A 21,618-nucleotide genomic window follows, 5' to 3' on the forward strand; every position below is an offset into this window, starting at 1 on the left:
TTCAGAAAAAAAAGATCCTCTGTGTCCTAGCAGGACACTGGTGCAACTTTTCCAGGGTCCCAGTCTAGCTGCTGCCAATCAGTGAAGCTTTGTCTTCCCTCAAGCATCCTAGAGCGTGCGGGTAAATTGGGCATCAGAAAAAAGAACTGTCCTCTCCCTCCTGCAGGCTGTCAACAGAAGCCTTGAAACATGAGATTTGGTTATAGAGTTCATCTCAATGCAGAGCTACCAGAAAGATGAGTGTGTTGAGCACAATACAGAAAGCCAGTGGTCCCCAGGGGAGAGTTGTAGATTTGTATATTCCAATGTTAGTGATCACTTATACATTAAAACTGTCTTCTTCACTGCTAGCTTTTGTGTTTATCTCAGTTTTTAACAAATGTGGTTTCATTTTACTATCTAGAGGACTGATTAAAAAATATTGAGTAGGGTCAGAATGGGATTGACCTCTGAGTGATGTCTTTAGAAATTACTCCACTCATTGATATCATCCATTTAACAAAACCTTTGAGATCTATCCATAAACTAGTTTTGAATCTATTAATTGCAGGTTTTTAATATGTATGGTCATACGCCTTGGAGAAGTCCGTATTGTACTCTACACAGTTGCCTTTATTAAGTCAGCTTCTCCTAAAAAGAACAGTGGGGTTTTTTTGACAAGATGGTTCACATTCATTGCATTTTATCCTCATTGATTTTTAGAAAGAATGCTGACTTAACTAATGTCATTATGGTATCCAAAATTGATACTGGGGTATGATGCCTATAATTTCCTGGGCCTTCCTTCTTTAGTAGTTATTTAATACCTAGCTACACTCGCAGTTCTCTGACCCTTTGGAATTTTCCCATTTTTCCATGAGTTGTTCAGTATCAACACTAGTGGTTCGGAGAACTCCTCATTGAGTTTATGTAAGACTTCAGGCCTGGTGATTTGAAAACATTTAATTTTAGCAGATCTCGTCTCACATCTCCTTTTATTACCTACAGTGAATTTTGTTGTGCTGACGTAATATGGGATGATACATTCTCCAGCTTCATTCCAAGGACAAAACAATGTGCGAAGGACAAAATGTTTATTGGATATTTCCGCCTTTTTTGGATTGTCATTTACAGTTTTATCACCCGTATGTAGCAATGGGCTCATGGCCAGTCTCAAGCACACTAATATTTACAAAAATATCTTTTTTGCCTCTACCTCTGTTAACTATTAATACTCCTTTGATTTTACTAGCTTGCCTCGTAAGTTCCCTGCATATTGTATCTTAGAAATTGTTATTAACTTTTATTTTCCCCTTTCTTCCACGCTACACATAAGTGATTTTTAGCATGTTTTATTGCCATCTTTTATCCCAGACAGTTTCTGGTTTAGTATAAATATTTTTGTGCTTAGAAGTGTGGTTTTGGCCTGTGATTGGCTAGGATTAACACTTTATTTTACATTTACCATTTGATTTTACACTACCAGTCAATTGGACTGATGATTGTTCTCAACTTTCAATGTTTGTCCTGTTTAAAACTCCAAGTCCATCCTGTGGAACCAGTCCTCTCTTACTGGTTGATGCCACATTCTGCTTGCATATTGTAATGGTAACCACATCACCAGTATTGGTACCTAGGCAATTGCTAGTTTGAAGAAAGCACTTAAAACTTCTAGTCCATCAGAAACAAGCCTCTGGCTGACCTGTTCCAGCTTCCACAGGGAAACTTTTATGTTACCGCTAGAGCCCTGGGAAACTTAACCATTGTTTTGTTACTGGCCACTTGACAGGTACAGCACATACTCTTCACAAGAGCACATCCCCCATGACACGGTTTATTTCAAGTTAAACACAGTTTATTTCAAGTGACCAAGGAAATTGTAATAAGAAGTGGGCAGGAAATGTGAGTACAAAGTCATTAGGAACAATTCCAGTGAGATTCCCAAATGAAGCATAAGGGGCTGCCTGAAAATCCTTGATTTTTTTTCCTCCCACTGGCTGCTCATGCTTGCTCCGTATTGTTTGTCGCCCCTGTTGTTGTGCTAGTGGAAATGTTTATAGGGCTGTGCTGTAAATAAGACCACCAAAATCCAATCAGATTTTTAAAATGTCACCAGTGAAGATGTGTTCTGATTTATAGCAGGGTCCCCTGGAACTTTTATCAGCCAAATATCTATTCTTGGAAGTTTTAATACTAGACTGAAAAAAGCACAGCATAGTATATTTTTGTACCAGTCCCTAAGGCTAAAATGGATATAGGTTGTCCTTTACACAGTGACAAGTATAGCTTTCACGCTCACTTCCATAGCTTCAGTGCTGTATGAACAGTCTTGGCTCCAGCCTAAGGGGACTCCACTCTGAGATATGGTAGGGCTCCCTCACAGAGAGAAAAGGAAGGAAAAGTCAGCTGAATACTTGAGGTCTTGTTGGGGATGATGAAAGCACATGAGAAAAGGACCATCAGAAGGGAAGGCTGTCCTTTCCACTATGAAGTACACTTTGGGTTTATCTTTTGGTGAATGGGAATCTGGTTTATCCCCTGATCCTGCACTCACGTCATTACTGGAGAACAGATCCCTAAATAAAGAGGCTCCTCACCTTTTGAAACTTAAAAATGGTCTGTCTTGCCTCCTTCCAGTTCTTTTTCTGAGATTTCCCGAGGGAAGAGGTAATATTCCCTTTAGGGGTTTTATAGGCTGTCAGGAAAAATTACAGGAGTAGCTCAAGAGAGGGCAGGATGTTCTTCCTTTGGTAGGGAGCAAACTTCCTCCAGGAAAGGCAAAAGTATGGCTAAGAAATGGTAAACAAACATTTGGTTAATGGCACGAGCTCCTTCTATCCTGTGTCTGGAATAGTGACTCTTGTCACTCGAGTTTCCTCCCACTTGCCTTTCCCCTCCCACGTAGATAACAAAAGCACACATTAACTCTGCCCCTACTGAGAACCATGTGGGGATGGAGTGAAGCGCTGTGGACAGGGCGATGGCTCCCGTGGTGAAACACGCATCCAGGTCTGGCCCTCTTCTGGCATTTGTTCATTTGCCACATTAATCCTGACAACAGCACAACCAGTCAGCATAATGCCCCATTATAAACAAAGATACACACATAAATATCTAGTTGAGGTAGAAAATGTGGATTTGTTGGGTTTTTTTCCTTTTCTGCTCTTTTCTTTTCTTTTTCCACTCACTTAAATAAGCACAGCAGAGCTGTTTTTTTATCACGCTCCTGCTCCTGCATTTTTCCAACCCAATTAGGCCATTACCAGGGCTAAATGAGGCATGGAGCTTCCAAAAGTCACACCGTCGTCCCGGAGATGAAGCGCGTATAGCTGCAGAGTTGGCAGGCGGGCGAGGTGGCTGGGACTCACCGGAGTGTGACCCCGGGTGTTTTTCTGTTCCAGAAAGATCACCTTCAGAAAGGAGGTGGGGGAAAGTCAATTAAAAAATATTATTTAAAAAAGCACTGTGTTAACGAGGGGTTGCCACGTTGTGGTCAATTAACGCAGCTGTGTTTCTTAGGGATGTACAGAGAAAGTGGGTGGCCACAGCGTCTTCTGATTTCTGGACGGTGTGGCAGATAGGGCCGTGAAGACCATGAAAGCCTTCATGTATCTTCCAGTGGTTCTGGTATTAGTTTTTTCCTTGCTGGTCAAGAGCTCCCTCCCCGCCGCAGCCTGCCCCCAGGTCTATAGTGCTCCTGGGCAATCCCGGGTCTGCTGGAGGACAACTGGTACTCCAGCAGCCAGGCTCCCTTTCCAGCTGAGGGCCTTCAAGTCATTTGTACCGTGCCAGCTTGTGCAATAAAGCAGGGCGCTCTTCAACTCTTTCCATGACACAAAGCTCGTATTTGCTTCTATTCCCAAGCTGCTGGGAACTCTTTGTGCTGGATATAGAAATGATGCAGTGGAGGGGGTCATCTGTCCTGCCCTGAAGCTCTGGTAGCCTTCGCCAATCATTCTTAAATTATGAACTGGAAAAAATTATGTTGTAAGTGTCTAACACAAGGGGGAAAAAAGGCTCCATTTAGAAAGACAGAGAATGCAAAACCTAGCAACTAGACTCATCAAAGACAATCCTGGGTTCTCCTGCTTTTTTTCAGAGAGGAGCTCTGCCAAAAAGGATTATAATTTTCTGTCATACACTGTTTTAAGCACATAAGTTTTTGTGTGCTGAAAGAAAAGTAACACATGCACTTTTATGAATTTTATTTTTGTACAATGAAAAGAATGAAGTCCTTTGCTCTGAATGCAGATTATTTTAGAAGCTGAATTCCTTGTCCCTAACTTCACCTCAGTTCTGCTGTCTTTACTCACACTGAGCAACATCTTAGTTACCAGCTAAATCATATGAAACTTCTTGCAGAATGTGGTAGCAGAATCAGATGCAATACTGAATTCACCGGCTAAATAAATCTGGAATTGAGAAAGATGCAATTTGTAGCCTTTTTCTGGTTTAAAAGAGTAGTAATAGATCTGTTGAGATAAATCTCAAAAAGAAGCCCACACTTAAGCATTATTAGACATGTTCTTCTGAATCTAGCTGCAGCAGTTTGAGGTGTTATTCTTACATCAGCATGCTCTTCGCCTGGGCAGTCTCCCCAGCAAGAGCCACGCTCCTGATCTGCTTCAGTGCCAAATCTAGCCAATTTGGTTAATCGCATCTTCACAGCAGTTTGAGCTGTACTGCCAGAATTTGCAGGAAAAAGCTAAGGTGAAGGCTCAAGATCTATTTTGATGACTCTTTGGAGCTCCCGATGACCTCCAGTAGTAGTGCAATAAAAAATCACTGGTGAGATTGGTACATCTTAGGTGATTGTATCAACTGAGGAGAATAACAGGGAATTTCCAATAGGGGAATATCACTCAGGGATATATATTTTCTTCACAGGAACGTGTGAGTCTCAGTTGTGGAGAGAAATGAGCTTGGAAAAAAGTTAAGGTGGTGATTATTTTATTCTATGGCTGTTTTTCACAAAACTATTTGCTTAGGACATTAACCAACTGCTGACTAGTGGAGCTAGAAATGTTCTAACTACTGTAACTGTCTAGCACAACGCTTTTGAAGCAGGTATCACTGGGTACTGCTAGAGGCAGGCTTTTACACCAAATGGATTTGAATCTGGATGGTAATTTCCATCATCCTCATACATTACAGGGCAGAAAAGATGCATCTGTAGAGTTCAAGATGAATCCCTAAGTGGGATTATTGAAAAAACGTTTACACTTGTCCTCTCTATCTTTTACAAATTATCATGGAAAGTTTGCTTCATACGTGTAAGTAATATGGTGCATCCCTGAAGAGGGAGTGCTATGCTGGGTGCTTGCATGTTGCTGCTTTGGTGTTGCTACTTGCCAGTCAGTACTGGCTGTATGCCATGGGTCTGTGGTATCACCTTACTGACACCTTTAGCAGGGAGCTGCAGCCCCACACACCCAGCCAGCATTTCTTAGGTGAATAATATAAATAATTAGAACTGATAAACAAGTCCTTGCATATCACATTGATCTTCCAGTGCATTGCATGGGCAGATAAGGGTCACTGTTCCTATTCAGGGGTCAGTGTATACTGTACAATATTGTATTCCACACTGTGCTCCGTCCCCCATGAGACATGCTAGCACAAGCCGGTTCTGCAAGGAAGAGTCAGCATAACGTGCCTTCTCTCACCATAGGACTAGAGTGGGACATGTGCCTGTCCGTGCCAGTTACTCACCTCCCCCCATGCCCATGTTTCTACTCTTGATTTTCTTCTTTGCCTTCCCCTGGTCTATGTTTAGTTATTTTATGGGTCCAGCAGAGCTTGTATCCTTGTTAGAGTCCAACATTTCTGATGAGCTTACTGAGACTCCCTTTACATTGAACTTATTTTTCTTTTCTGAGGACCCTATTCACTCCTGCCTTCTTTAACAGGAAGAGGTTACACATAGTATACAGGCAAAAGAAATGCAAAAATAAGAAAGAGTGTTTTGGCGTTAGAATGAATGGAGGAGAGAGAAGAAAGCTGGAGAACAAACAATAACTATTCCGTTCAGAAAATCATAAAATATAGCAAATAAACCATGGAAAAATAGGAAAAAAATACATCTGGGGACAGTAGAGAACTAGAAACGTAAGATAAATGGTAGAATAAAAGACCACAAACAATCTATATGGATTTATTAATAAATCATGCTGGACTTAATGTAAAAATAAACCATCCAACACAAAGAAAGTGTTTATTTGTTTTTAATAATAGTATAAATGAGAATAGAACAGCCAGCCAGGGGCTACTTTAGTCTCTGATTCAGCAAACCACTGAAGTACATGCTAAGCTTTTAGAATCCACTAAATTTCATTAAAGTCAAGTCTCACTAAAGTTGAGCGCATACTTGAGTGTTTTTTCTGAATTGGATTTATGTTGAAATTGGCTCAGAATTACAGTTGTCCTTATTGTTTGGTTCACTGAGGATTCTGCAGGGAGAAAAAATGAGATCAAATACAGTGTTTTGCTTCAGACGCAGAGGTTTTAAAAATAAAATAAAGTAAAATTAAAGTAAATTACTAAGCAAAATTTGGTTTTCACTTGAGAAAGGTGAATCGGAAAAAATGTTCAACTCTCAAATCTGTATTTTATTTTATTTTTTTGCTAGAGAAAAATCTGAATCAGCTTTGATTCAGGTGATATTCAGTCTGACATCTGTTGACATGGATGAAGCATCACATTTCTGAAATTATTTCTGGCCACTATTACAAGTTGGGAAGCCAAGCTCCAGACAAAGAAAGTGATTGGCATAAGGCTGCCCAGCCAGGCAGGAGAAAGAAACAGGTATCTTGTCAAGGATCCTTCCCCACACCGGCTCTGGGAGAACATCACTTCCAGCAAAACCATACCACGTTGTTATCAGAAACCTGTTATCCTAGTTTGTTTAAAAACTGCACTTCACAGAGAGATTGACTTTTGTAGTGGCTTGCACCTAATACTGATGCATCACAGAAGGTTTTGGAAAGAAGAATTTTGCTGATACAAACAAGATTCTTCTTCTCATGTTTATTTACATGATCCGAGCTTATTTGCTCCTGCTATTTTGTAAAAGAATGATCAAAAGCTGGCTGATTAACTCAGAGAAAGATAATTATGCTTTTCCTTATTCTAGTGTTCTGATTCTGTTATTTCATGTTCCCTAACCTTTCAGCTTGCTAACCAGCAGATCTTATGCTGGCCAACCAGAAAGTGTGACATTTCTTTTCAATAACACTGCACTAAATTGTGTAATTTTAACTACTTATAAATTACCAACTACTTTGGCATCATTCCACCACTCCTCGGTTCTTTCCTGCCTCACGATGTAGCACAGAAAGGAAACAGTTTAAAATGGCCTGATCCTGGTGACTGTCCTTCTAACCTATTATTTTCTAAACAGAAGAGAGACAAAAATTAAAGACAAATGTAGGGTATAGTGCATCCAGGAGTTGATAACAAGGCTAGTTCCCTCTTATTCTTTCCAAGCCAGAGTAGAGCAGCACAGTTTCATAAATTATGTTCTTGGATTGGCATTCGTTGGCATTCAGTAATTGAGCTGAAGCCTCTTTTCATTTGCTTGTAGAGAAGTGCATCTTTAAAAAATGCCCTGACGCAAAGAGCATAACACAACCGTATTGTTTTATGGGCATGCCTAGCAAGGAAGAAGGGCTGTGCTAAGGGGAATTGAGCCCTCATGTCAACCCCAGAGGTGTTCCTTGTGAGAGAGGAAAAAGACAGACTAGGAGCTGGGAAAGATGGAGAAACTTCCCAGTTACCTGCGCAGGGTTGTTCTATAGAGTAGCCGTGGACTTTACGTCTGTGGGCTGTGAACACAGTACCCATTAACACTTCTGTATCTTCTAAACTCAGCCCTAGAAAAGCTATTAATCCTGCAAATTAGGAATTAAGAGCAATTCAGTTGAGTGACACTTGCTGGCAAAGCTTCTGCACTGGATGTAGGAGGAAAGGCTTGCTTGAGATGCAGGAATGTATATATAATATGCAGGAATGTAAGGTACCCTGAAAGGCACACAGGTTGAATGCCTGGCTGTTTCACCTGCAGGCAAAAGTCTGAACTAATCAAATTTTGCAAACAACATCCCAGTGCCATATGCACAATCCCACAAGGATGTAGAGTGTCTTTATTCTACAGAGCATCCCCCAGGCTTTTTTTCTCCATATGTTCAGGAGGGTCTAGTCACTTCCCAAAAATATAGGGTGGGGTAAAATAGCTGTGACTGGAATGCACATTTGGTACTATGGTTGGTGGGACTTTCTTCAGAAACAAGGAAAGTTAAGGAACCAACCTCATAAAAAATTGTAACGTTAGCAAAATATTTCACTTCCTATTTTATTGCAACTCTTAAGGGTCCTAATCTTCCCTGTACATGAAGACAAAAATCCTTGAAACTACTGAGAAGCCTTAGACTGGTATTATATCTAAGGTGTCTTTTCACCCACTTTAAACAACTGAAAAGATGGTAGGCTCTTATCGGGAGAGGTAGGAAACAACCAAGTTAGTAAACCATGACACAGCAAGAGGTCAGAGTCTGGAACACAGAGAGACAAAACATGGCAGCTTTAAGATGTAGAGTAGATGGATTCCCTGGTACATATATTCTCTAAATCTGAGATTGCTCGACGGTCCAATGCAGCTCCCAGCATAAATTAGGGTAGTCAATAACTAGTGGGTTTATGGTGACTTCCCAAAAGGCTGCAGATGGGCTGCTGTGCCTCTGGAACTCCCTAGGACTTGGAAATCCCTCCAAGCCCTGCTGTTCTGCCACGGCTTCTGTGCAGCGCTGTAGCTCCTCAGCATTTCTTAGCAGTTCATTAAGCAATCTAATGAATTTGTCACATGTTGTTTCTTGTCTAGTCATTTCCCAGTGAGCGCTGGGGGCACAGCAGAATGCTTTGCTTGGTAGGATGCCATGATAACCTCATGGATCTCAGTACTCCCTTTTATGTATACAGACATGCACTTTTGTTGCACTTGTACTGAAGAAGGCACAGGAGTGGAAAGATAAGAAGTTGCAGAATCGCTTGATTCCCTTCTGGTATTTGTTTCAGAGCTTTGTGATATGTCTTGTAGGAATAAGCTTTAGCTCTTACGGCAGAAAACTCTTACCTTTCAGAGGAATAGAAACAGTCATACCTATAAGGCCCCTAGAGCTGCCTCTCAGGGTAGCTTACAGCCACACCTGTGTAGAAATGGCTCCAAAGACATAGGTCACCCTCCACATAGATTTCCACTGAGCACTCACTACTCATAAACCACTTACAGCTCTGTGTCTGCTAACACACCCCTGTGTCTGCTAATGGTGTTTGCTGAGTGCATTCAATGAATCTCTAAGGTATTTTCTATTACCGCTTCTGTTTCTGTTTTTTTGCTTCCCACCATCAGCAAACAGAATTATTTCCACAAAGGGTATAAAGCCATGCAATCCCAGCTACATTGTTTGGCATGTGATGGTGTGCGCTTTATGAGCCAGTGCTGAAGTGTGAGGAAGATCAGAGACCTCGTAATCACACATTAAATCCACACATGATAAATACTGGCTGTGGGCAGGTTTGGATTTTTACTTGGTTGTGCAAGAGTCAGGAGCTGATGCTGTTACTACCACCAAATTTGTTTGAGACTCCTTGAAACAAAGTGTTCTGGTTAGTCCTGGCTCCTTTTTCCATATCTGCAGTTCCCCAGAGGCTCAGACATCAGTCTCTAGCAGTTTAAGCTTCCTTGTTCTCAAGTTGCTGTGTTGAGCAGAATATCAGCAGTGATACCCTAGACATATTTCTGCCACTCTGGTATTTTGTAGTGCTAAACACAGATCAGGGTGTGACTCCACGCTCTTTCGTAGTAGGCTCTTTACTATTTGGACACCAGTCCGTGATTTTAGGAGTAAAGAAAAACTAATTATATGAGTGCTACATGAAAATAACGTTACAGGTACGAAAATGCTAGAAACTTAAATGGTAACTCACTGACAAACTTAACAACATCGGGCATATCAGATGTAGCAGAATTAAATGTGATACAATTGCCTGGTTTACTATTTTTTTTTTTAAGTTTAGCTTATCTTGGAGAATTGAAAATGTTACTCTAGGACAAGTGCTTAGGTTTTTCTTGGCCAACTTAAACACGTTCTTAGGCCTACTTTTCCTTCTGCAGGCTATTCCTCCCAGTGCTAAGAATATGGCTTTCTTACTTTGAACTGGTCAGGTCTTGTTATTTATGAGCCTCAGCAGATTCTTCAGTACCATGGCTGATTTTTACGCAGTATTTTTGTCCTCTTAGCTTTTCCAATGCCAAGTGTGACTGTAATGTATCTTTTTTTAACTTATATTTTCTGTAGTGTAATAGGATATTAACATCCTGATTTCTGCTAGCAAAATTCCATCAATAACAGATAACAGCCCCTTAAGCTAATAGCAGGGCATGGAAATACTGTCCTGGCGATGCTGTGCTGATGGTCTTGATGATTCTGTAAAGTATCATTCTCAGTAAAGCTCTAACATTCACATTTTGTATTTAGTTCAAAATCAAGTGTATGGGTAATGTTTTTAAAACAGAGTCACTATTGTAGACCTGAGTTTTGCTCTACAGTCTTCTTGTCTCTGAACTCTTCAAAGTTTTTCAAGGCTGAGATTCCATTTCCCAATCATGCTATTTGTCCAGACAAAAATCTCCCTATTTTGGGGAGTGTGGTGTGTAAGAATTATCTCTTTTGACATTGCCAGTAAGTACTTTATAGTGATTTTCAGTTAACACTTGCCTTCTTTAAAGACAGAACAGTTACTTCCACAAAGTTCAAACACAGCTCCTCCCTTTGAGCACACTAGCAGTCTGGGTTTGATTGGTCTTTGCATCCCTCGTTTTGACCAAAGAGGTACAAGAAGGCTGAGCTAATGCCTGCTCTGGTGACATATGGGAACAATTTACTTTTTCTCACATTGTCATCCCTCAGCACTAGAAATCTTGCCTGATTTCAGAACTATGAAGACTTGTGTCCTGTGTCCATTGTCCACTTCACAGAAGTGCCCTCCTTTAGCTGCCTTGAGCAATGAGATCGGGCACAAAGCTGACCACATATATCCTCCCTGATTTCTATTCTACCTGAACCTCTTCCTTGACTGTTGAGGGCAGGTGTGTTGCTCATGGCTACAACCTTACCATGGTCTAACCGTATGCTTTGCATTAATAAGAGAATTTCAAGGTACAGCAGGATATCTTCTGAGGAGTTTCTATCAGTTTAGCAAATTACAACTCTCCATTAGAGTGAGACTTAAAGAATCCCAGATTTAAAAGCCACAAAAACTGTAATGATTCTGCCACCTGCATTACACAAGGTATAGGACTCCAGCCAGTAATTATTTTATCAGATGCACAGCTCCAGACTGAGCTATGCTGGACCTTCTAGAAAGGTGTAGAAACTTTGAGATTTCAACAAGCAAAATCTGGAGAGGGAGCACTCAAGCATCTTCTGACAACGCAGCATTTCATCAGAAAACAGTGATTTGCCAAAAGCAAGAAGCTCCATGGAAGTCTCCTGGTGGGGCAGTGCTTTGCTGAAATGCAGCTGGAGTTTCCACAAGCTTTTGCTTAATGTCCAACAGGCCCCAAGGGGTGGGTGAGCAGCTTGGATCCTCCAAACCACCCAACATCGCAGCTCTGGGGCAACCTCACCTGCAGGCTTTTCTGGCCACGGGACGTCAGGCCTTCCAGAAGCAGGACAACCCCGCTGAATAGGCTGTGTGGGAGTCCAGGGTCTTTTGGGGACTGGGAAAGCCCTGTTTCCATGGCCAGGATCAGGAATCTTCCCCAGCTCTCTGCTGTAAAAAGGTCCTGAAAGTCCAGGAGACTCAGTTGAGCTTGAGCGTGCTGATTCCTTGCTGGTATTCAGGTTGATCACATGAAGTTTAGCAGGTTCTACCTTTGGGTTGAATGGGAGGGAAAAGCTTTTGGAAGATGAGAATCTCTTGTGAGGTTTCATGGCCTTGTGGATATTAACATGCTCAACTTTGCCTTGTGTTCAGCTGATGATCTACCATAACTTAACAATGTCATGCTGTTCCAAAAAAGACAAGTGCCACGCTGAGATGTATAAACAGGGCTGTAGCCTGCAAGACACATGAAGTAATTCTACCACTCTGCTCAGCACTGGTAAAGGCCCAACAAGGACACTGTGTCCATTTCTGGGCACTGGTCTGCACTAAATGTGGAGACATGCTGGAGAGACGCCAGAGGAACAAAACAAGAATACTCTGAGCTCAGAAAAGCATCTTTATGAAAAAAGATTAAATTAATTTAGTTTGCTTGGTCTAAAAGATAAAAAGGGGAAGTGAATTCAAATCCCAAATAATGCGATTATGAGGAGGGAGGCACTGGACTGCATGTGATAGATTAGAGAAGACAACAGGCTTAAGTTGCAACAAAAAACATTTGAGTTAGATGTGAGAAAACATTTGCCTTGGTAAGAGCAGAGAAGCATTGGAATAGGCAGCTCTGGGTGTCTGACAGGTCTTCTTCCTCAAAAGGATTTAGAGAAAATATGCTGGGAACAGCACTACTCCTTCTGAGTCCTTCTTGGGCTAAGGGACAGGGTGCACGACCCCTTGAGATCCTTTCCAATGCAGCTATTAAATGAACTTGAGCAGCTGCTGTTTAAAGTTGTGGTTAGTTACTGTTTGATTGAGAAGTACTCCATAAGCAGTATGTGCCATGAGTGTGCCATTCAGCTTCTTTTCACCCAAAGAACAAAGATTTATTGAACATTTCTGGCTTTTCTGCATGATTTAGTCTGAAAACTAAAACATCCATTCAACTAGCAAAATAGTACCGATTGCTGCAAACCTTTCAAACGCCCACAACTCTACCCTGAGTCCCATCTTTCACCCCCTCAGGTATGGTTTCTGCCATGACAACAGTAGCCTGATGTCTCCCCCTGTTCCTGGAACCACTTTAAGTTCCTCCACTGAAGGTTAGGTGAGATAGCTGCCACTTTACTTCCACTTCCCAGAGAGTTCAAACCAAAAATGTCTGATAGTTACAAAACAGAGTGGAAAGAAAATATTAAAGAATATTTAAAAAAAAGGGGGAGGGGGATTAAAAATAAGGCTGTGTCAAAAAAAAAATGGAAATGGCAATACTTATTTTTTATATTTTTCTTGCAAAAGATCTTATGGAATTGTCTTTGCTGAATACGTATACAGAGAAAAGGTGTTCTGCATTAAAGAGCTTATAATCAAAGAATTTATGCGCTAATACTAAATAATGTTTTAAATGTAAAAGTATTTGCAAAGGGAAAAAAATAACAATGGCTTCCAAGCTTCCTTCTTAATTCAATTGCTTCTTAATTTAACCTTTTTAATTTATTAGCTGAAAACTACAGGACTGCAGTAATTTGTTCTTTTAGTAGTACAATTTCCACATATATTTTGCTAAGTTTTATGTCTTCAGGCATGCGTTAGCAGGTAATTTAATCTTTGTCTGCATAATGCTTTCCTTTAATAAGGAAGAGGCTCATAATCTTAATCCAATTAAAGAAAAGAGAACTGAAGGAAGATTTGCCACAACAAAAGATGATACTAGAGGGTATTATCTTGGGGTACGGGCAGCAAGCTAATAACTGTTCGTCAGGAAATCAGCATCTTCAAATATTTTTGACCTCAGGCGTGAAGAGCACTTGAAAGCAGCTGGGAGACCTGTGTCTCCTATTTAACGAGATACTTGGTTTCCCAGCTATAGTTGATATTTAAGTATGGGGAGTTGTAAATTTTAACACTGAGATTTACAAGGAGCTGGGCATACACTTAGTTTTTCTGCTTCTGGATATCATTTTGTGCCAGTGCATCTTTGGACATTTATCCCTCAGTTTGCTGCCTCAGGGATGTTTTTAATATATACACAGCCCATCTGGTTCACAGACAGCACCTCTGATATTTCGGTTCTGTGTCCTGTCCCTGAGAATAGCTAGTTCCAAATTATTCAGGGGGATACCAAGTATTACCCTATACCATGACTGAATAACTCTGTTTTCATTGTTTAATCCCTTGCCATGCTCTTGAATGACATCTTGAAGTACTGAGTGCTGTAAATGCTGTTTTAAAATGAACCCTATTTTACCAGTTTAGATCTTTCCACTTTGCCTACTGTGAGAAAAGAAAAATAAGAATGTGAATTTACTTTTTCTACATTTAATACTTCAGCCACGTACTGTCTGGTGGCAAAAAATGGTTCCTAAATATTCAATAGCATCAGCTCAAACCCCTCTGTAGCATCCCAGCAAACTAAATTACATTGTCTGTTCATGATGAAAACGCTTTCCTTTTTCATAAGCAAAGAACCCCGAAGGTAAAAGAAAGCCTTATTAAAGGAAAAGCAGAAAAACAGAGTAATAAATCAGCAGGCTGTGGTCTCGAGCTCACCCTCTTCCCACAGCAGATGGGGAAGTCACTGATCCTGTCCCACCTTGGCTAAGTCCTACGCGTGGTTCCTTGCCCAGACTCAGGGCAAAGTTTTCAAGCAAATTTCTTGAGAGTTTTTTTTAAACCTCCAGTCATGCCCTTTTTATTTGCAGAAGTTCATCATGGCTTTTAACACTTTATAATCCTCACAACACTACTGTGATCCTAGAATCAGGAAAACTGTTGTTTGTATTCTGCTTCCTGTGCTTTTCTCTCAAGTTGGTACCATCTATTTGGTAGGAGGAAAACACCGGCCTTTATTTTTTCCAAGTTTAGATGGCTAACTAGACATTTTTAAAAAAAGTCTGTTTCTGCTGTGTGCTTTGGTATTGCAAGGCTAGCTGTATTTGCCTACAGATGGGATGGAAGGCCATTGCTGGCCACCTCCATCTCTGCCCCTGAAGGAGCATTGCAATCCCCCAGGTCTCTTTGCCAACTGGGAGGGAGGCAGGGGAGGAGATGCCCCAGGCTAAATAGCATTAGTCAGACCATCCCATCTCTGCAGCTTCTCTTCAGAAATTACTCACCCTGCTCCAAATGCCTGGCCTCTAAGTGCTGGCCCCACCTGTGCTGGGCCTCACCTCAGTAGACTGTATCAGCTTTTCTTTTTTTCCTGCTTCTTTTTCTTTTTTTTTTTTTTGTAACTACTGAAGAAATGAATATCCAGACCCCCTCTTCCTCTTATTTCCCTTTCCTAGGACCCCTCCCTGCTCTCCTGGAAGGCTACATTGCTGGCTGGGGTGACGACTCAGCCCTGGGGTGACCCCCCAGCCTGCCCTTGGTCTGGGCACAGCAGGATTTGTCCATTCCTTAGCAGATGTGATTGGCAGCATTTTACTCATGCTATCCTCAAACCTGGCAGTATTTAAACAAGAATGCTCTGCCTTGGCACAACTGCTGTGCCTGTGATGCCGTCTCCCCTGGACACCCTTGCTCTGTAGCAGATGTGGGCAGAGGGCTCCTCACAGAAAGTGGCCTCTGGCCAAAGCTCCAGGCTGATCTTCTTTCCCTTTGCCCACAAGTGTCAGCCATGAGCTCTTGCCTGCTGCATCAGCCTCCATGTACTGTTCATCATTTCAGATCTTTTCTGCTCTTCCCTTTCCTTCATATCCTCTCTTAATTTAAACAGTGCCAACCTTTCCAACCACGAAGTCACTCCTGGACACGTAACTTATTTGTTGGCTTTCTGAGCTGCTTTCATACGTGCTATATGTTACACTGGGACAGGTGTATCTGAGCCAACACTACCTGCAAGCATATTTAAATTTAGTTTAATAATACTGCCGCATTACTTTCCAGTGTTTAATCACACTTTGCTACCCAGGAGAGCATTTTACTTCCTTTTTGGCTGCTATTTCTTACTGAATTGTCCAGAAGAGGACCCAATTTTAGCCTGTTGTTACTAATTTTCTTGTGACTACTCATTCTGGAATATGCACAGAAGCTAATCAAAATGAGTGCAAAAATATTTTGTTCAACTCATAGTTGCTTCTAAGAACAGAAGCTCCCAGCATAGCTTTACATGCCTGTGCCAGACAGAAATGGTGAGAGATGTCTACTCAGATAGATCAATGAAGCAGGCAAGGAGGCAAGTGTAGTCAGCTGCACCAAAGGCAGAGCACCCTGCTCCACTGGGATGTGTCATTCACACTGGGACCAGCTGGATCAGAGCTCATGAGACCGGCCTCACTTGTCAGTCCCAGCAGCCCCACAGACCATTTGCAGGCCCCACAGCAATTCACAGAATCACAGAATCATCAAGGTTGGAAAAGACCTTGAAGATCCTCCAGTCCAACCATTAACCTCACACTGACTATTCTCAACTCCACCAGATTCCTCAGCGCTGGGTCAACCTGACTCTTCAACTCCTCCAGGGATGGGGACTCCACCACTGCCCTGGGCAGCCCATTCCAATGCCCAACAACCCCTTCTGGAAACAAATACTTCATAAGAGCCAGTCTGACCCTGCCCTGGTGCAACTTGAGGCCATTCCCTCTTGTCCTATTGCTTGTTCCTTGGTTCAAGAGACGCATCCCCAGCTCTCTGCACCCTCCTTTCAGGGAGTTGTAGAGCGAGATGAGGTCTCCCCTCAGCCTCCTCCAGACTAAACCCCCCCAGTTCCCTCAGCCGCTCCCCATCAGACCTGTGCTCCAGACCCTGCACCAGCTTCGTTGCCCTTCTCTGGACACGCTCGAGTCATTCAATGGCCTTTTTGGAGTGAGGGGCCCAAAACTGAACCCAGTCATCAAGGTGCAGCCTCACCAGTGCCGATTCCAGGGGTAAGATCCCTTCCCTGTCCCTGCTGGCCACGCTATTGCTGATACAAGCCAGGATGCCATTGGCCTTCTTGGCCACCTGGGCACACTGCTGGCTGCTGTTCAGCCAACAAATTCATGAGGGTCCTGCCCACCTTTGGATGTGGTTGAAGAGCAGACTGCAAAGCAGGTGAAGCAGTTCAGCTGGGGAGCAGATCACTCTTTTTCTTAGGGACTCCATGCTGTTGGTTCACCCACTGTTGGGAGTGTGCCCTTGGAAAGACAGCAGCAAGGAACAGATTGAAAGTAGTAGAACAGTTTGACTATGTGTCTCCTTCCTGCCTGATCCGAGCAGTGCTTGGGGAAAAGGACAGGCAGAGTAGCAGCAGGGATGCTCTGACCCTGATTCTCCATGTGGGTGGAAACTTTCCTGAGTGGTCCTCACACTGGGATGGGGAGTGGGCTGTCAGCAGATGTAGAGAGCATGACCCCCCCATCTGCAATAAATCTGATGCACTCCTGAAGCACTGAGCTTGCTGCACATTCACCACCTGTCTGGCTATATGTGCAGGAAGGCTAGCATTGTGTCAAGGCAGTGGGTCATGGTGTAAAGCTCTCTTCTGCAGCTGGCAGTCCACACCTTACTTCCTGTCACAAGATCAGACACCCATTCTGTAGATGATTGTAGATATTTCCGTGGGCCATCAGATAGCAGGAGGGCTTTGTGAACCAGGACAGAATGGAAAGTGACTGCAGTGACTGTTTGCCTTTCGGTAATTTGTCCCATAGGACCTGGCAGATTTAGCCTCAGTCAGCTGGAGAGTGAGAACATCACTCTAAAACATGTCTGGTATGCTTTTACATATCTTTCCTGAATCCATAAGTGGTGGGAGGAAGATGACATTTCCCTTAGCTGAAACGTGACAAAAGTGTTCCCTTCCTTATTCTGTTGGGCACCGAAGAAGCAAGAACCACCATCCATCTGCCAGGAAAAATGAGAACCCAAAAGCTTGGGGACACTCCCTTGTTGAACTGCTCTGTCACCTCCTAATCCTGGCTTGGGTTAAAGTTCTGTCATCTTGCTGTTGCATGCCAATACCAGAGGCACCTCAGTAAAAGGTACCAGTCAGATGTTAAGACAATGTGCTCACGAGTGATAGACAGTACAGGATCCTGGCTAGAGCAGCGTGACCAAACACTTAATTGCTTGCAGAGAAACATCCCAAAGTGTTTTCTGACTGCCAGTGTCAGCAGCAGCTTGACATTTCATGTTTCAGATTTTGAGGATGGTGTTGAAATCGCCATTCAAGAGTGGGGATCTAGCGGTCAAGTTTGTCAAAAATGGGAGTTTCTGACTTTGGATTGAGTCACCTGGATGCTGCGAACATGAAATACGTATTTTTTCATATGAAAACCAGTATGTTCCTACAAAATCTTTCAGTGTGACTCCACATTTCCTGGTAGAAAATTGTTTGCCTAGACATATTTTGATCTCTAGCCAAAGATTTGATTGGTCTTGCCAATAAAAATGCTCTTGTTCAAGCCAGGACCAAAGAATAGTTTCAAGTGGACCTGCCACAGAGAAGTGCAGCGTCTACCCAGCTGTGTAAGTGTGTTGACCTCAGAAGCATAAGAATGATATGAGCTTTTTCTCTCTTCTCCCATTGACTGCTGCATCTGGACCTTCATTTTAACAAAAATGTATGAAATATTTTCAAATGCTTGGTGGTCGTACAGCATGCATAACTATTAAGGTTGTCTACTATAAGAACCCCCATGATCACAGTGTTTCCCTGCAGTAGCTCCCTTTTTGACCTAGGTACATTTAGCACATAAGTCATCCTCCTAAAAAGGTTCTCAGCACTTGAGAACTCTTGATGACTTGCTTCAGAAATTAACTGTCCTCAGGATTAGCAACATATGCCTAGCTTCTATTCTGAATTTGCCTACCTTCAGATTTTTACTACGAGTTTTTAAACCTATTCCAAATAGGCTGAAGAGCTGTTTATTGTGAATTTTTCATGCTACCTCCTCCCCCATAGTCATACCCATTTTCATACGCCATAATTAAGTTAGTTCTTCATTTGGCAGGCCTGTAGACGTGCCGCAGGGAAAATGTATTGAGCACAGAGAACCTGCAATATTTCTCATCCCCAGGATGCAGGCTTCAAAGCTCTACAGCTAAGCTTGCAATGACATGATCACGGAACATTTCAAGCCTTCATGATTCATCATGGACAAGTATCTTGATTTCAAATGCTTCCCTGGAAGTCATCCTCACTTTCAATGTGAAAGAAGTCTTTCTTGTGACCTTGTTTCATTTTTAGCAAGGATAAGCTCAAACTAAAGAGTCAAGAACATGCAATGGAAAGGAGGGGATGGACCGACACGACACCAAAAGATTATCATAGTTATTTGCTTAAGAGAAAGGTTTGATTCTTACTGCATTTGATGCTTCCTTATTCCCCCCCTTGCCCATCGAAGTGTCTCACAGTGTGCTCTGTTCATGGAGGTCTGGTCACAAGTTTTACAGGGTCTCCTGTGGCAGTCACGCAGAACCATAGGAAGATTTAGTAACCCACCTTGCACGTGTGATAGAGAATTAGGCATCTGACACTTGTTTGAGGAGGTGTAGCTGGCAGCACCAGGGTGCCTGGCTTACTCTGTCAAGGTTGGTATGTGTCCCGGGTGGGTTGTTGAGTGGGGGCAGCCTCGGGGGCATACTGAAGGGTTGATCTGACAAAGCAGAACCACTGTGGCAGTGTGGGGCCCTGGTGTGTAGCTGGGATCACTTTTCATATCTTTCTTTTACAGTTCTCAGAGATGGGCTCTCCGTAATGCTTTGGTTATGAAGAAAGAAGGACCACTGAATTGTTGTTTTGCAATGGAGAAGACAGAGGGAGAAACACCAGCACTGTGGCTCCCCCCTTGTTGCTTATCTCCCTGCAGACATGTGTCCCAAATCCTCTCTGTGTTGTATTAAGGAAAGGAAAAGCTTAGACATTACGACATCTGCTTTCTTACATCATCTTTTCCAATTTTGCATCCTATAACCCCCTGGTGAAAAGAGGAACAATGACTTTATATAGCTGCTGCTTGATTCTTTTGCTATTTACCTGGAACACTGCTGCCTATGGGCCAAACCAACGGGCACAGAAGAAGGGAGACATTATTCTCGGAGGATTGTTCCCCATTCATTTTGGAGTGGCTGCTAAAGACCAGGATCTAAAATCAAGACCAGAATCAGTGGAGTGTATAAGGTAAGCCACAAAATGGGAAAATAAAAAGCTTTGGTGGGGAAGTCTTGACCTTTCTCGACCTCAGGTGACATGCTATACATTGTGTAAATACGGTCTATGATTTGATGCTTGTAGAGGCAATGGGAAGGTATGGTGTAAATAACAGAAAAAACAAGTGTGTAAAGACAGGAAGTACATGTGTTAAACAGTAACATAAATAATATTTGGACAGTGAAAGAGGGCAATTTTTGTCTTACCCAAAGCTGCCAAAACATGAATATACTGATCTATCTGGCCGTTCACAGTGGACATTTGAATAATATTTGAAAATGAACCTTCCTAGCAGAGGGACAGAAAATAACCCATAGTGCTCTTCAGTTAATTTGATTACAGTCATGCATAGCAACATGGCTTTGAAATCTTTTTTTTTTTTTTTCCAGTTCTGCCTCTTATTTTCTAAGACTTTACAAACTGTTTAGTTGCCTAAACAAGTGAACAGGTGAAAGTGAGATAGGTCACTGCTTTTGAAAAATCCCACTGAACACATAGATGTCTCTTTAGGACCTTTACAAAGTCCCAGACTTGAACTCCTTATCTAGGCTTTCCTCACCCAAAGTCCTTTTCTTCTCTGTAAACAGTGCATACAGGTTTTGTCTTAAGTCTTTGACAGTTAACCTCGGAGGGAGAAATCCACATCAAAACAAATTCTCTTATTAATGAAGTGTACCCATTTTTATGATGAAACATGAGGAATTTTTAACCTTACAACCCTGCACATAACACACATAACAAGTAGAAAGTGTGCCAGAAACTGATTGCAACTGAAATGTCATATAAACAAAATATAAGAAATTGATGTGGAATTTTGTCATGACTATGCATGGAAAAAATACTTCAGTGTTATGGGGCCTCTTGTATAATCATATGTGGAAAAATGTGTATCTGGAGTTATTTGGACCTCTCATCCTAGACTGGGGATCTAAGCACAATTTTGTCACAGATGGCAATGAAGAATGGCTGACAGCATTCCTGCTATGCTTACAGATTTCAAGTGCGGTTTCACGCCGAGACACTGAGCAAGACACATCCATCTAGGTTATGAGATCATCCCCAGATGCTCTCATAGAGACCACCCAGAAAGAAGTGTAATTAAGCAGGGGTTCATTCAGCTTCTGTGCATGCACAAGAAGGTCATGAAGTAAATGTATGTGGAATGTCTACTTCATGGAGCAAGAAGCTCTGCCAGATTCTCGGCAGTTTTTTCTCTCCCAGATGCAGCATTTTAAGAGTGGAATGCTGAAAAGTGATGGATGTTTTCAGCTCCGTTGTCTTCTTCACCTGCTCCAGGTGGCAGGCAGGACAGTGCTGATATTTGCAAACTGAACATAGCTTTCATTTCTGTCAGCGCTGGGTCAGCCTCAGTGACTGTCTTGCCATGGTCACATTATTAGAACAGATCACAGGAGAATGTTCCCCCATGAGTACTACAAGTGTATGGTTACCAAAAGATTTGTTAATGAGGTAGCACTGCCAGCAACAGGCAAATCCTGAAAAGCCAGACCAGCTGTTTTAAGGACACAATGGGAGATCCTTCTGGGTGGCATTTGATCTGCTAAAACGTGTCTTCCACCTGAAATTTGCCTGGGTAAAATCTGTGTTCATCTTACGCCTGCACCAAGAAG

The 21,618-nt window shown here is 42.3% G+C and overlaps 1 protein-coding gene across 3 annotated transcripts in view; it reads left to right on the top strand.

The window, feature by feature from the left end:
* Positions 1-21,618, top strand: part of CASR (calcium sensing receptor) — an 82,179-nt gene that overhangs the window by 17,424 nt on the left and 43,137 nt on the right. For all 3 annotated transcript variants that reach the window (XR_012621179.1, XR_012621180.1, XM_074809510.1), the window contains exon 2: positions 19,512-19,957. Coding sequence is in view for 1 of the 3 variants with exons in the window: in XM_074809510.1 (XP_074665611.1) it covers positions 19,773-19,957 (185 nt within the window). In the remaining 2 variants the exon portion in view is untranslated. The remainder of the gene's footprint in view (positions 1-19,511; positions 19,958-21,618) is intronic.

This window comes from Strix aluco, chromosome 2 (assembly GCF_031877795.1).
Source record: "Strix aluco isolate bStrAlu1 chromosome 2, bStrAlu1.hap1, whole genome shotgun sequence".
Classification (NCBI taxonomy): Eukaryota; Metazoa; Chordata; class Aves; order Strigiformes; family Strigidae; genus Strix; species Strix aluco.